Raw genomic sequence first — 15,667 nt, 5'->3', positions numbered from 1 at the left:
ATATATACATATATATATATATATATATATAGAGAAGAGAGAGAGAGAGAGAGAGAGAGAGAGAGAGAGAGAGAGAGAGTTTTAATGTGGGTAGGTAAAATAATAATAATAAAAAAGAATTAAAAAATTATTATTTAAAAATAATAGAGTGTATAATAGATAACTTGACGTAAGTGTTTTTACAAAGTGTTTGTGTAAAATAGAAAAAGTAGGTTGTTATGCTAAATAAATGAAAATTTTTAAAAGGACTGATACAAATGCTCTTAGAATAAACTCTTTGTATTTTCTGGAGGTATCCTAGTCCTTACCTCTGTTTTTAAGAACTAGTATTGAGGCATTGTTTTAAATTTGCCTGATATAGGCAATTTACTTCTTTTTTCATCCTAGTGTCAACTAGCCTACTAAGGTCTTTTTTTTTTTTTTTTTTTTTTAGAAACATGATCTATTGTTCTGGTTTTTTGCTTTAATGAAATTGTATCATTCATTGAAGAAAAAAAGTGTTAACTAACTCGGTTAGCAAAAAATTACAATAAGTTTTAATAAAATTTTGTCTACAACACCATATATAAGGATGGACCCCCCAAGACCTTTATTAACATCTCCTGATGTTTCCACAAAAATGACTAGGTTTCAAATCCCCCCCCCCTCTAGGGATGGTAATTGCTGCCTGACCCTTGGGAATTGGCCCAAATCGACTCTAATGGGTCGGGTTTTACCCAGCCCGATAAAGAATAGGGTCGGGTATGGGTTAAAAAAAAAAACCCGAATCGGGTCTGGGTTTTATCAAAACCTGGCCCAAACCCGGACCCGGTTACTCTGAAATTACTAAAAACCTCATATATATATATAGTTATAACCCCTAACCCACTCACATCTCATTTCAACTCATGACTCACACAAGCACACTCACAGCATAGCCACAGCCGCCTCACTCACTCTCAATCTCACAACTTACATAGTCACATGGCCTCCATCTCACTCACTCTTAATCTCACTCCCTCTCAAGCACTGTCGACCCAAGCTCTTTGCCTCTCATCGTCAGTCCAGGCTCTCACTCACTCTCAATCTTATCGCTGGCCCAAGCATTCACCACCAATCCAAGGTCTCACTGTCATCCCCAGCTGTCACTACCGGTCTGTTCTCTACTTCTCTTTAATTTTTTTTTCTTAAGTATTTCATAAACACATTCCCATGTAAATCCAAAAACCAACGAAAACCCGTAGTTTTCTTAAGTATTTCATAAAATGTTTTTTTTTTTCCTTTTGTTTTCTGTACTTAAGAAAACTATGGACTTCAACCATTTTGTGCTACTTCTAGTTATTGTAATTTAAAGACTTGAAGTTCTGAGACTTTGTGGTGTAACTATAATATATTGTGGTCTAACCTCTCAATTTCTTGGTAAAAGGAGATGACGTGTTCGATCCTATTTTCTTTATAGTGTGAAATTTATTAATGAGTTCTGTTGCCTAGCAAAGGCTTTTCATGCATGAAATGATTTACAACTATGAGAGCTGTGAGAATTTCTACATAATTCTATAGGGTGATTAAATTCAATTTAGTGCGCAATGTTTTTTTAGCTCCTTTATTTATAAGAAAGGGAAACTATGTGATGTTAACTTTTGGGTGTATAGTTTGGTTTGTCAATATATATTAAAGCCTTGTCATATTAGCTATAAAAAAGTGAGTGCGACATTTCATTTTTAATGAGTGAATAATTGAGTGTAGTTTAATGAAAAAATAAATTCTATGGGAAAATGTTTTTCAAAGAAAGTGTAATTGTTTAATGGAAGAAATTGTTTATTGTTTTTTGTGTTTATTGTGAATGCAATGCCTAAAACGGAGATGGAAGACATAAACAAATCTGATTCTCCCTCGCCAAGCGGCACTCCTTTGAGAACCGGACGTTGTCTTTTACCAGCTTTGTGGTCTCATTCGCCATTTTCACAATCACCTTCACCATTATCGCCTTCTAGCAACTTACTCTCAAGATCACCATCACCTTTATGCCCATTAAACAACGAGTAAGTGTTTGAATTTATAGTTAATCATGTTTAATTATGATTGGGTTGATAGAATTTGTGAATTTGTGTAATTATGAATTTGTGCCTATTAATCAATGAGTGTGTAATAATAAATTTGTGAATATTTGTTTTGATTGATAGAATTTCTAACTCCCAAACTTCTGAACCAATTAGGAGTCTGAAATCCTCGATGGTGGACTTAGTTGGAGAAGACTTAGAGGTAGAGGAACAAGAAGGGACAAAGGAAGAGGGAGAGCAAGAGTCTTCAAATGAGGACTTGCATATAAGTAGAAAAAGAAAAACTACCTCAGATGTTTGGGAGCATTTTACAAGGAAAAAAGTTAATGAAAAATTTAAAGCCCAATGTCATCATTATGGCAAGCTTTACTTGGGTGAGTCTAGCCAAGGTACATCCCATTTGTGTAATCATTTTGCAAGATGTCCATTGTTGAAGTTTAAAGATATAAGGAATATGCGACAATAAGTCTTAATTAAACAACAAAATAAGATGGATGGAACGATGAGTTTAAACGCTTACCAAATTGATCAAGTCAAAGTGAGAAATAATCTTGCTCGTATGGTCATCCTATATGAATATCCACTTTCAATGGTTGACCACATTGGGTTTAGAGAATTTGTGGGTTCTCTTCAACCTTTGTTTAAACTTATTTCAAGAAACACTTTGGAGAGTGACATTCTTAAAATTTATGATAATGAGAGAGAGAAAGATTTGAAGATGACGAATAATAATGGAAGTAGGATAACAATTATAACTGATATGTAGGCTTCGAGTAATAAAAATAAAGGGTTTATGGTCATTACTGCTCACTTTATCGATCACACTTGGACGTTGCAAAGTCGGGTTTTAAGGTAATTTTTTGATCTATAAATGTTAAATCTATTAAACCATATAAATTGAGTTTATGATATTGGGTTAAATTGAATGTTAAAGACTTTATGTTTAGAATGTTTATTGAGTTATGTTAAATTGAATGTTTAGACTTTATGTTAAAATGAATGTTTATTGAGTTATGTTATAATTATTCCTATTATTTTTCTAGATTTATGTATGTTCCTTCTCCACACTCGAAAGATGTCCTTGCTAAAGTCCTTGTTGATTGTTTTTTAGAGTGGAACATTGATAGGAAGTTGTCCACAATAATTGTCTATAATTTAGTACTGATGATGCCATGATAAGACTTTTCTTGAACAAGCTTGATACTAGTTCTCTTATGTTGAGTGGGCTTATGTTGCATATGAGGTGTGCTACACATATTTTGAATTTAATTATTCAAGATAGGTTGTCTCTTATTGGTGATGGTATTAAAAGGATTCGTAATGGTCTAATTTATTGGACTAGATCACCAAAAATGAGGCAGAGATTTGATGAAAATTCACGTCAATTGTGTGTTCAATGCACCAAAGAGTTAGTCTTAGATTGTAAGATATGTTGGAATTCAACTTAATACTTTCTACTGCATTGATTTATAAAGATGTTTTCTCTCATTTGGCTAAATGTGAAGCATCTTATACTTGTTTGCCACATGACTATGATTGGGAGGTAGCCAAAGATATTTGTGAGAGGTTGGAGTTGTTTCATAGTGTAACTGGATTTTTCTTTGGTCGTAAGTACCCTACAACTAATATGTATTTTACTTTGGTGTGTAAATTGAAAATTGCATTAAATGAATGGAGTTTGTCTTCAAATGAGATGAAAAGTATGATGGCAAAAAGCACACTTGCTAAATTTATTTCTTGGGATAATGTTAATTTTTTTATGGTTGTTGCTACTATCTTGGATGCAAGATATAAGATGAAGTTATTGGAGTTTTATTATCCTAACATTTATGGTGATAATTCTGATTTGGAGATTGAAAAAATTAAGAATCTTTGTTATGATTTGCTTAATGAATATGGAGATGTAGATGAGTCCCTTGTAGATAATGAAGAAAGTTCTCATATGCCTGCAAATACTTTAAATTAAGTGGCACAAATGAAATTTAGGTTGAGTGGGGCAATTTCATCTTTTGATTTGTTTGTGAACAATAGTTCAAGTAGTTCAAAGAAACATGGGAGTGCTAGGATGGAATTTGATCATTTCATTAATGAGGGAGTGTTGAAGAGGAATGAAGATTTTGATATTTTGGCATAGTGGAAAAGTAATGGTCTCAAGTATCTTACTTTAGAAAGGATTGTAAGTGATATTTTAGTCATTCCTGTCACAACTATTACTTCAGAACCTACCTTTAGCACTAGTGGGAGACTGTTAAGTCCACACTGTAGTAGGCTTCATTCCAAGACTATAGAGACAATGATGTGTGCCCAGAATTGGTTATGAAGTGAAATCAACAGTTAGTAATTGACTAATTTGTATTTATAAAATCAAAATTGTATTTTTATATTTGCTAGTTATAATTTGATGAAGTTTATTCCATTTTTTAATTAATTGTTGTTGTAGGTTCTTCAACTATGTCTGGAGATTGTACACTTCAATCAATTCTTAATGATTGAGAGCCTAATGAAGAGGATGGGAGTTGTGTCACAGTTGTGGAGGATTAGACTTTTTGTATTAATTTAGTAGCCTTTTTAATTTCTTAGACTTGTTGGATTAATTTGTTGGTTTGTAATTATTCTAAACTTGTCACTTGTGGGATTTATTTTGTAGTTTTTTAATTTCATGGACTTGTTAGACTTGTAATACTTATTTCTTGGACTTGTTGGATTTATTTTATTTTTATGTTTAGTAGGTGATTTAGCTATGATTTATTGATTTATGATTAATTGGTTATCTTAACTACGTGATTTATTGATTTATAATCTTAGCTATGATTTATTTATTTATAATTAACATGTGATTTATATTGATTTTTGATATTATCTATGGTTTACTGATTTATAGATTTATTATTAACAAGTGATTTATATTGATTTAGGCGTAAATGCACTTTTAGTCCATATATTTTGGCTTTTTTTTTTTCTTCATTTTAGTCCCTACATTTTAATTTTACCACTTTTAGTCCCTAAGTCAATTAATGTATTCCATTATGGTCCTTTCCGTTAGCCCACTAACGAAAATTGCTTAGGTGGCAAACTGATTATGACGTGGCCAATTAAAAAATAATAAAAAAAATTTAATTAGCATTTAAAAAATTGCCATGTCAGCTTCTAAATAAAAAAAATATTAATCAATTTTAACGAAATTAAAAAAGAAAAAAAAAATAAAAACAATAAAATTCATCTAACTCATTTTGAACACACAAAAACACAGTCACAGAGCCGAAACCCAGAATTAGAATTCATGCCAACATTCTTGACAAACCCAGATAAGATTGATAAATTAAACATGAACTCATGAAATATTTGAACAAGAACACAAACGCAGCAAATTTAAAACCCAAAAAATTAAATTCAAACCCAGATTCAAACCTAGATTCAAAAATTTAAATTCAAACCCATATTTCAAACCCCCACACCACCAAAACATCAAACAAAAAAAATCAAATCCAGATTTTGGCCCCCAAACACTAAATTCAAACCCAAATTTTCGATCCCCAAACTCAAAACTCAAAACCCAAATTTTCTTATACTTTCTAAGATAACAAACACAAACCTCAGATCCAAGCGACGCGTCGTATAACCTCAAGCAGATTTGGTCCTCTACTCCACTCTCCACCAACGGAATCGTACACCAACACAAGCCCTTCTCTCAAACCTCGCAAACTCCTCCCACTCCGTCGCAACAAGTTGTCGATACAACCCGTTACTTGAACCAAAAAAAAAAAATCTACCAAATTCCAAATTCACCTGTTTTTCTCTTTTGTTCTCCTTTTGCTCTCGCTATCTCTCTCCTCTCCATGTTTCTCAAACCCTAACCCTAGCTCCACATCGTGATCTTCAATCTTCGACTTCTATATACTCGATCTAGGGCTTGCAATTCATCGAAGAATTCTCATATACGTATCTCCTCTCGCAAGCCCTCGATTTTTTTTCGGCGATTCTTTGAAAGGTTTCGATTTTAGTCGCTTTCTTCTAGTACGCAATTTTGAAGACACATACGGCCAATCAGAGATCTCGCTCCTCTGATCGAATCTCGTTTCATTCTGATGCATCCTTCATCGGACTTATTGGTGAAGATTTAGGGTTTGTGAGGTTTTCTCACTATTCAAAGAACCGGCTTTGCTTCGCCTTGAAGATAAGGGGGATTCTTCAATTTTTGCTGAGATCTGTGTAATTCCATGACAACTGTAGCAATCGGAAGAGAAGAATAATCATTGCGATCTGATTTTTCTCGTTCAGACGCTATCTGGTGATGGTGGCATGGTGGTGGGTTTCCCTCTCTCTCCTCTCTCCAGCTCTCTTAAATCTCACCGTGTCTACCCTCTCTTTTCATTGGGGTTTGATATTTTGTTGTTTTTGCTAGGGGTTCATGTGTTGTTCTATATGCTTAGATCCATGTTAATAGTTCTGGAAAGATTGTTTTGAGCTTGGAATATTGATCTTGTTCTTATTTAATTCATTGTTCATGTTTATTCTGATGTTGATCTTACGTTTAATTTTGTGATCTTATTTTTTGAGTTATTCATGATTTTTGGTTTTCAATTTTGAGATCTTAAGTCTGGGTTGATGTTCTTGGTGTTCTTGTTCAGGATACTTTTAGATCTTAATTAATGTGAATTTTGATTTTTATTTATGTATTGATGTATTTTATTGTTTTTAATTTTGTTTTTTCTTTTTTAATTTCGTTAAAATTGATTAATAATTTTTTTTTTTATTTAGAAGCTGACATGGCAATTTTTTAAATGCTAATTAAAATTTTTTATTATTTTTTAATTGGTCATATCAAAATTAGTTTGCCACCTAAGCAATTTCTGTTAGTGGGTTAACGGAAAGGACCAAAATGGAACGCGTTAATTAATTTAGAGACTAAAACTGGTAAAATTAAAATGTATGGACTAAAATGGAAAAAATTCAAAATATAAGGACTAAAAGTGCATTTATGCCTATTGATTTATGATATTAACTATGGTTTACTCATTTATAGATTTATAATTAACAGGTGATTTATTGATTTATAATTAATAGCCTATGATTTGGCATTTGGGCCTTGTTATATGGGCTTGATTTTGAACATCATAGGTAGGGCTGTCCACGGGTTGGTCCGGGTCAGGTTTGTGCCCAACCCAGAATCGACCCGCCAGAATCAGGTGGGAAAAAAATGCACTCGCTGCCGACCTGCCGGAGTAATCGGATCGGTTGGTTCAGACCATCAACGGGTGGCGGGCGGGTCGGTCGGAGTCCTAGATCATAGAAGACGGTGAGAAAACGGTGAAAAAAACACAGATCCGGCGAAGAAACCTAGATTCCGACTATAAATTTCCAGAATCCGGCGATAATTTTCCAGAATCAGGCAAAAATTCTCAGATTCCGGCGATATTTCCCTTACATCTGGCGAAAATCTCATCAAATACGGTGAGATTTTCGCCGGATCTAGTGAAATCTCACAGGATCTAAGGGAAATATCGCCAGAATCTGAGATTTTTTGCCAGATTTTGGAAATTTTTCGCCAGGATCTAGAAACATTTGGTCGGTTCGGGTTTTTCGGGTTTTAGGGGAGGAAAATCGAAATTGACCCGCCGGAATCGGTTTCTGGTGGTGAAGATCCGCCGCTGACCCGCCGGAGCAGTCAGGTCGGTTCCGATCGGTTTTTCGGGTGGGTCGAGTTACCGGATCAATCTGGACAGCCCTAATCATAGGGCTTGAATGTACACAAAAATGTATTTGGGCTTCAATTCAAAAAAAAAAATTGGTTGGGCCGCGGATTGGGCCCAAATCTGGTAGGGCTAAACGGGGCCCAGTAGGGTAGGTCTAGGCCCTGCATAAAAAAAAAAAACCCGTTTATTAAACGGGCCGGGTCCAGGCCCATCGAGGGGTCCAAGTATGAAAAAACCTAGCTCGAACTTGGCCTGTTGCCATTCCTTACCCCCACCCCACCCTACCCCTCTCCTCCCATTATTGTAACTATCTACATCTACTTATTAAAAAAAGAAAAAAAAGAAAAAGAGATGGACCCAAGGAAAAAAAGAAAAAAGAATTCACAACAATTTAGAACAAAAACAGGAGGTGCATATGAAATCAAGCAAGTATCCTGAAGACTCTCCCTCACTTTACTTCTTTTGGAAAATTTGTTAAGTTATATCGACAAAACATAATAAGGTTTTTTTTTTTTTTGGTTGATTAGGGGACACCCATATTTGAATCGGGGAAAAAGGATCTGTAGTCCCCCACCTTATATCAACAAAATTTAAAAAAAAAAAAAAGAAAAAAAAAAGAAAAGTGGGGGGGGGGGGTGGGGAGGTAACTATAACCAACCCAATCCATCAACTCACAAAAGATTAAATCAAGTCATCGAGTTGGTGGGTTGAATACACACTCCTAATTTCAATATCCTTTCTCTAATTGACTTGGGTTTCTTAGTCAATAAACTTGTTCATTCTATTTTTCGGGAGTACTATTCCTAAAAATTCTCAGGGGCTGATTTTTGAATGGGCTAAAATGAAGAAAAAGAGCCCAAAAATCTTATTGGGTTCTTAGAAAATGCAAGAAAATGAGGAAGTCAAGTCCAAAATTCACTCTACAAGAACAAACTCAAGGTGCTAGACAACAAGAAAATGACAAAACATGGGAAGTGCACAAGTCTAAAACTTTTCTATACATACAACATAAAATAAAATTTGAGAGAGGTGGTGAGAGAAAGAGAGAGAGAAGACTCGTTTATGCCTTAGTTTTCACCTTGAGACCTAAGATTGTGGCTCCTATGTTGCTGCTATATGGGATTTTGTTCAAAGTTACGTCTTTGTGGGCAAAATGGCCTTTCCCTGTTTGAATTTGAAGAAAGGATTCTATATCAAGCTTTAGAGATTAGTAACGATTAGTTTAAGGATAATGGATGAGGCTATGGACCTCTTTGGTGCTAACATGATGTTTTAGAGTAACTTGCTTTTGTTTAAAATCATTAAAAATAAAAAAGATTGGCTTGCTTTTAGCATAAATAAGGAAATTTTTTGACAGATAAAAAATTCTCGAGCCATGTTTAGCCTTTTGGGAAGCTAGCCATGCTGACATTATGCGACCAAAGTTAAATGTGAATCGAGCCAACTCTAAAAACCCTAAATGGTAACGTCAGAAAGTTTCAGCCACATACAGCATAAACTTTAGGTCTTCATTTGGGTGAAAACTTTGGACACTAAACCTTCTCCATGAGCGCTAGGTCATGCAAGCATCTCCAACATACATAGCACGACCTATGGGCTTAGGCCACGCAAACCACACTAACCAAACCACACTCCCTCAAATCCTTTAAGGTGCATGGGCTTGGGTCATAAGAAAGAGAATAAAATTAAATTAAATACATGAATTTGGCTCAAGAATAAATTGGGCTTAGCTTGTAGGATTTTCACAAAAAATAATATTAACAGTATGTTTAAGAGGATATTCATACTTGCTTGTGATGTTATGAATTTTAAATAATAGTTTATATCTAATCATCTTAAATGGATTTAGTAATATTGCTCATAAATAGTAATAATAATAACGATAAAAATCTCTCAGTTTGTTGGCACCTCCCTCCTACAAGGGAAGACTTGAGTTCGATTCTTAAGAGTTGGATCAACATGCCTCTGTTAAAAATTGAAACTGAAAAGTTGTGAATAAAAAAAAAAAAATTACATCATTAATAGACTTATGTGAACATTATGTGAGATTTAGTATGTGCATCTGTTTGAAATTATTTATTTTCATTAGCCTATTTACAAAATAAATAGGGTAAAATATTAAAAATATTCATCACATACCTAAATATCTATCCAAATAATAAGCCTATATACACTATCTTACAACTAGTTGAGGTAACAAGTTTGAATTAGTGTGAAAAAAAAAGAAAAAAGGAAAAATCAATTTGAACCCATGTGAAAGTGTTAGATTAATTTCATCAGTGTGTGTTTAAGATAGCTTGTTTTCATGAACCTTAAAAAGTACTTTAAAAAGTTATACATAACTTGATTTTATTATTATTATTTTTTAAACTTACATACCAAGCGGTCCAAACCAAACATGTGTAAGAGTGTGTCAATTGATTTGTTCATTCAATTTTAGGATTAATCCTATGTAATTTAGGATGCCAACCTATCCCACTTCAAAATTTTGTTAATTTTGACACCAAATAATAGAGAGAGCGTCTCAAATTTGGTGTTAATTTGAAAAGTCTAGTAAATGACCCACAATTTAAAGTGAATATAAAACAATGAGCCAGTGTTGGGATTTTTCTCTATAAAATGTGAAGGAATGTTACACAAAAGGTTATTCAGCATGCACACTGGCATCTGCACACATCAAAGCATTATACAATTTGCCCACAAAATTTTCAAAATATGGATAGAATAATTTTCAAAACACGGATGGAATAGGAAATCAGGAACAAGTTAATCCTATACACTTAATGCCAAATTCAGGGTTGTCAAGATTGGAATGATCCCACCTATTTTCAGATTTAAAGCAAAAAAACAGATTTGTAATGATTTTTTATGTTGAATAATCACAAAAATTATGAATTTATTCATTAAAAAACAAAGATTTGCATCAATATAATGTAATTTCTATGCCATACCGCTATATCTATACTAAAGAAACAAATATAATTATGTTTAACACAATATATCCAAAAATTTTATCAACATAAAAAATATATATATGGAAGGAGCAATCCTCTTAGAAACCCATTGCCGTCGCGTAGACTACATTGCCGTCAAATTCCTCTTTTGATTCGACTAATATTAATAAGGGTTTGAACTTTGAAGTTTCCCATTTTTAAATATTAGGTATTTTTAGGTTTAAATTGTGGTTTTCTTTTGATATTTTTGGTTGATATAAGGGTAAATTTGGAACTTCAATACCCTTGGGCCATTAGTGATCTGTTGGACTCATGGGTTTACTTGGAATTAAAGAAACTGAACCAAAATTTATGTTGTAGTAGGATCGGTAAGATCCCATACAATTGTGGTTCTCTTCTGAGAAATTTGGTTGATAACTTGATACAGGGGTAAATTTTGGATTTCAAAATTCTTTGGGCCACTAGTGATCTGTTGGACTCATGTGTTTCGTTGGGCTTAAAGAAGCCCAACAAGAATTTATGTTTTAGCATGATGAACAAGATGTGCAATCCTACAAAATTTACCATCCTCGTACAAATCCTAAACGTTAGATGAGATCAGTAAATTCCCCGATTGCGATTTTGCCAACGATGGCCACTTGCCAGTTTACCACCCAGAAACAACAACGCAATTGAGGGGGAAATAGTTCACCCCAACCATTTATAAATTCTTCTAGGTGCAATGATGTTATGGTTTCATTATTATTCCCATCACGTGAAATAAAATCCCAAATCGTACAAGATTAGGGGGCATGCCAGTTATAATCCAACAAGGGTTTGGTAAACCCATAATTTAAAACAAATCATTTCACGATTCAAAGATAATGTAACAAACCTGGCAAGCTTTCTTTTAGGTAATGGTAACTAGATTTGGAACTGTAGCACAAGGACATGAAAACTCAAGTCTCAACCGCATTCGCAAGGTTTCTTGGCAAAACACAATCACATTTCAAAACAATTTAAAAAGGATCCCATACTCAAAATGATTATAGCATGGCAAAATTCAGGAACTCCAATACAAAGATTTAATATGTTAACGACAAAAACAAATGGGCAAAAAAGTCTCATCTGGACTCAGCTTAAACTAACATCATCTCATTCAAATGTAATACTACTGAGAAACGTTACACACTGAAGCTCACATTCCTGTAAATGCCTTCTTACCAGCTCCTCCTATAGAACCAGCTGAAGTCACCTTCAAAACATTAAACCTCACTGTCTTTGACAATGGCCTGCAAAATACAACATTGTTTTGAAATTAACACTAATAACCAAAAAAGATACTTGTTTCATCAATTTACAACCAAAAATGTTTATAGAAGGAACTTAGATTTAAATATAACCTGCACTGGCCAATGGTGACGTGGTCTCCCTCTTTCACACGAAAGCATGGGGATATGTGTGCTGGGATGTTTGAGTGCCTCTTCTCATATCTAAGAGTTGCAAAAAGGTTAATTTTCTCATCCAATAAAATGAGAAGGAAAAACTATTATTGTTTTTATGGATGAGGAGTTCTTGCCTTTGATATTTTTTAACAAAATGAAGGTAATCACGACGAACAATGATGGTCCTGATCATCTTGGCACTGTTGCAAGTACCAGAAATCTGCCGACCCCTGATGGAAACATTTCCAGTAAATGGGCATTTCTTATCAATGTATGTCCCTGCAAAGTCAAAACGGCACATCTTGGTAATGTGACCTAATCATACAAAATATATGGCAAAATACACTTTAATCTGCAGATCAACTATCATAAATATTAGAAAAACATTAAATTTTCTAATAGTCACTAAATTGAACTAATTCATGACCAGATCTAGGAATGCTATTTTACAATCGTTCAGATATGCAATTGTAATGAGTTGAAAATAACCCATGACATACTTTTTTTCATTGGTAAATTAGACATGCACCAAATGGGTCTTGAAACCAAAACCTCATCCTCTACATAGAACTTATAAGGAGCAAACGTGCCAATTTACATGCTATTTTAATGAAATCCTTTTTATGTATTGATAAGGTTTACACGCAGCAAGTGGGTAAAGACCCGTCCATCACTTATTCATGTGATTGGAGGAGGTGTCATTTGAACTAGTGCTCATTTGCATGTTCAACTGAAAAATCTTACAGGAATATTATTATTAACAGACCACCTTCCAGCTATGCCCCCACACCCCTTTTAATTACTCCAAAAACAAATTAAAACAAAGCTAGGCACAACATTATATTTACAATAAGCGTATGTTTTATAACTGAAAGACAACCATGGTGTCAAAACATCTTATTCCATCATTTCCATGTGATTTTGAGCAACATAATTTACACTGGATGTATAACAGATCGAGCTGCATGGATCAATGTCTTGGTTAAATTCCATCCACATGCATGATATACTGCCAACTTAAAGTTAAAATTCCAAAAAGATCAAAATTACAAGATTGAACTGGCAATGCACCATAAGTTGCAGAAAAGAGGAAGTATTCATACAAGACACAAAAGGATAGAATCACTAGTAGTATTTCCCCCCAAAAAAAGGTTTTTGTAAGGTAAGTTTTTGGCACCTGGTAGAATTTAACCCATGAGCTCACCCTCCACCTTACTTTCAAAAGGGGAAGATGTGCATGGCTTCCAAACACAACAAAGATACAAGACCAAACAGGCTATGCACCACGGAAATCACATAAACAAAAATAAGGACTCTAAGCAACACATGAAAGGCGTTGAAGCTATTTTTTTTTTAAAACAACTATCACTTGCTTTGCTTATTTACATAGTTCATTACGCACTAACTACTCCCATTTGCAAATAATTTCATAGTCACAAACCATGAGCAAATGATTTAATAGTTACAAAGGGGGAGGGGGTTAAAACCCTGTCAGTGCCTGTTAGAAACACCAAGAGATGCCAGTTAAGCTACAAGACTCTTAACAAACGAAACGCGCATATAATCAAATGCGCATACTCCCAAGTCCCATAAGCAAATAATTAACATTGCAAACACGCAATAACCACATACAAATCCAACAAATATGTTCATTCCTATAATTACAAAAACGAGTCAAGATCGACCAACAAAACAGCCTACAAATTGATTAAACACACTGAGCATAAACAGCACGAATAAAATCACTGAAAACTAATACACACCAACAAAATCAACTAACACATTAATCATACTATCAAAAAATAAAACACATCTTTAGGTTCGATAAATACCGTCAATAGCCTCTCTGGGAGTTTTGATGCCCAACCCAACATTCTTCCAGTATCTATTCCCACCTTTTCCAGGCCTCTTCCCTTTGCCAGTCTTCTTCGCGCTGTACAATTTTTCATCAAATTTTCTTATCAAAGTCTGCTTTGATTAAAACTTCAATTTTCATTTCCAACAATTTTAAACAAATCTCATTCAAAAACTTCTTCGCTTACTTAAATTCATTTCATTTTCTTTTCAGATCAAATTGGATATAGCTATGATGGAACGGAAATGTGAAAATCTTACCAGAGGAAAACCTTGGGCTGCTTCAAGAAAGCCTTCTCCGTCTGCAATGTTCATAAATGGTGAGTTTAGAAGCGTATTGAAACAGACATGGAATAAGAGAGAGAGAGAGAGAGAGATTTGGTAGAACCTGTTCCGCCATGGCTAGGGATCGTGTAGACTTGTAGAAGCTGAAGACGCAGAGGAGGCGAAGATGCGAAACCCTAATCGGAGCAGAGAGTGAGGGTAGAGAAGCTTATAAATGGAGCCCTAGATGCACGAAATGACCATATTACCCTCTATCTAAATGGGCCCAGTCGGCCTTGTCTTTTGATTTTTAAAAAAAAAAATTTGGGGCCTTATTATCAGTAGTCTTGGATCTTCATTGGGCTGACGGTGGCCCATATTTGGATCCTCTATTGCACAAGAAAAGTGATCTAGCGGTAGAAAACTCTGTTGAGTTGCCTAATTTGGAAAAGTTTTGACTCAACTCAATCAAACACTTGGTTTAAATGGGTAAATTCTTTTTGGGTAATCTAATTAAATGAGTCTTAATGGGTAAATTCATTGGGTACCCATTTTTTTTTTCTTTTTTTAAGCTCTTCTAAAAAAAAGTTTAAAAAGTTTAAAAGAAAAAAAAAAAATTTCTAGCCCTTAGTCCCTAAACACACACAGCTGTCAATCTCATTACCCTCCCTTCCTAAGAGAATCTAATAAGCCAGCAACTTTGGAAGTTGTGAATTTAAATAATGGCAAGTCCTATTATTGTTTGGGTGCTTCCATACCATAACACAAAGCATGAGAAAAGCCTTCGGTGGTAATAGAACAACACAATAGCTCAAGGCAAAGCACAGTATATTGAGGTAGTAATTATTATGCCCATTCATTACAGCCACAACGACATTGTTAACATTAGGCAAACAAATTAAACACACAACCAAAAACCAATGAACTTGTGATAAAAAAAAACCCCCACATACCAAAACAACAAAAACCCCAACTTATTTTTATAATTAGCAATCCTATCATCGCTTCAAAGAAATTCTTTCATATTTTCACAAACATCTTTTGTAAATTTCAAAAACAACATTAAAGTACAATAAAACAATAAAATCGGCCACAACGGGAAGCACTGTTGGTGGTGTGGTGTGGGACTTGATGACTACTACAATCACAAGTGACCCGCATAAAGGTATGGCGGAAGAAATAGAGGTTTTGAAATTTGGAGAATGTTGAGAGAAGAGAAAAGGCAAACGAGAGAGAGAGAGAGAGAGAGAGAGAGAGAGAGAGAGAGAGAGAGAGAGAGAGAGAGAGAGAGTAGGCGTCCCAAAATTTGAATAAGCTTTCATCGTTTCACTGGTTAATAGACGTTAGGATCTACAATGGTTATTGGTAGGTGAGCTCATGTAATCCATTGGTTGGGACTACAAGGCTAGCTTGCTGTCATTGTAGTTTGGGACTAGTTA

The 15,667-nt window shown here is 34.4% G+C and overlaps 1 protein-coding gene across 1 annotated transcript; it reads right to left on the bottom strand.

Annotated features, from left to right (window-relative positions):
• Positions 1 to 11,649: 11,649 nt before the first annotated feature.
• Positions 11,650 to 14,480, bottom strand: LOC111993314 (small ribosomal subunit protein uS17z). The gene is made up of 6 exons (XM_024025157.2): positions 14,353 to 14,480; positions 14,226 to 14,266; positions 13,943 to 14,043; positions 12,245 to 12,389; positions 12,069 to 12,158; positions 11,650 to 11,957 (listed from the first exon to the last, which is right to left on the bottom strand). The coding sequence occupies exons 1-6, from the start codon at positions 14,362 to 14,364 to the stop codon at positions 11,864 to 11,866; spliced, it is 483 nt and encodes a 160-aa protein (XP_023880925.1). The 5' UTR covers positions 14,365 to 14,480; the 3' UTR covers positions 11,650 to 11,863.
• Positions 14,481 to 15,667: the final 1,187 nt, after the last annotated feature.

The sequence above is a fragment of the Quercus suber genome, unplaced genomic scaffold, assembly GCF_002906115.3.
Source record: "Quercus suber isolate HL8 unplaced genomic scaffold, Cork oak 2.0 scaffold_736, whole genome shotgun sequence".
Taxonomy (NCBI): domain Eukaryota; kingdom Viridiplantae; phylum Streptophyta; class Magnoliopsida; order Fagales; family Fagaceae; genus Quercus; species Quercus suber.
This window is presented reverse-complemented; position numbering and strand designations above follow the sequence as displayed.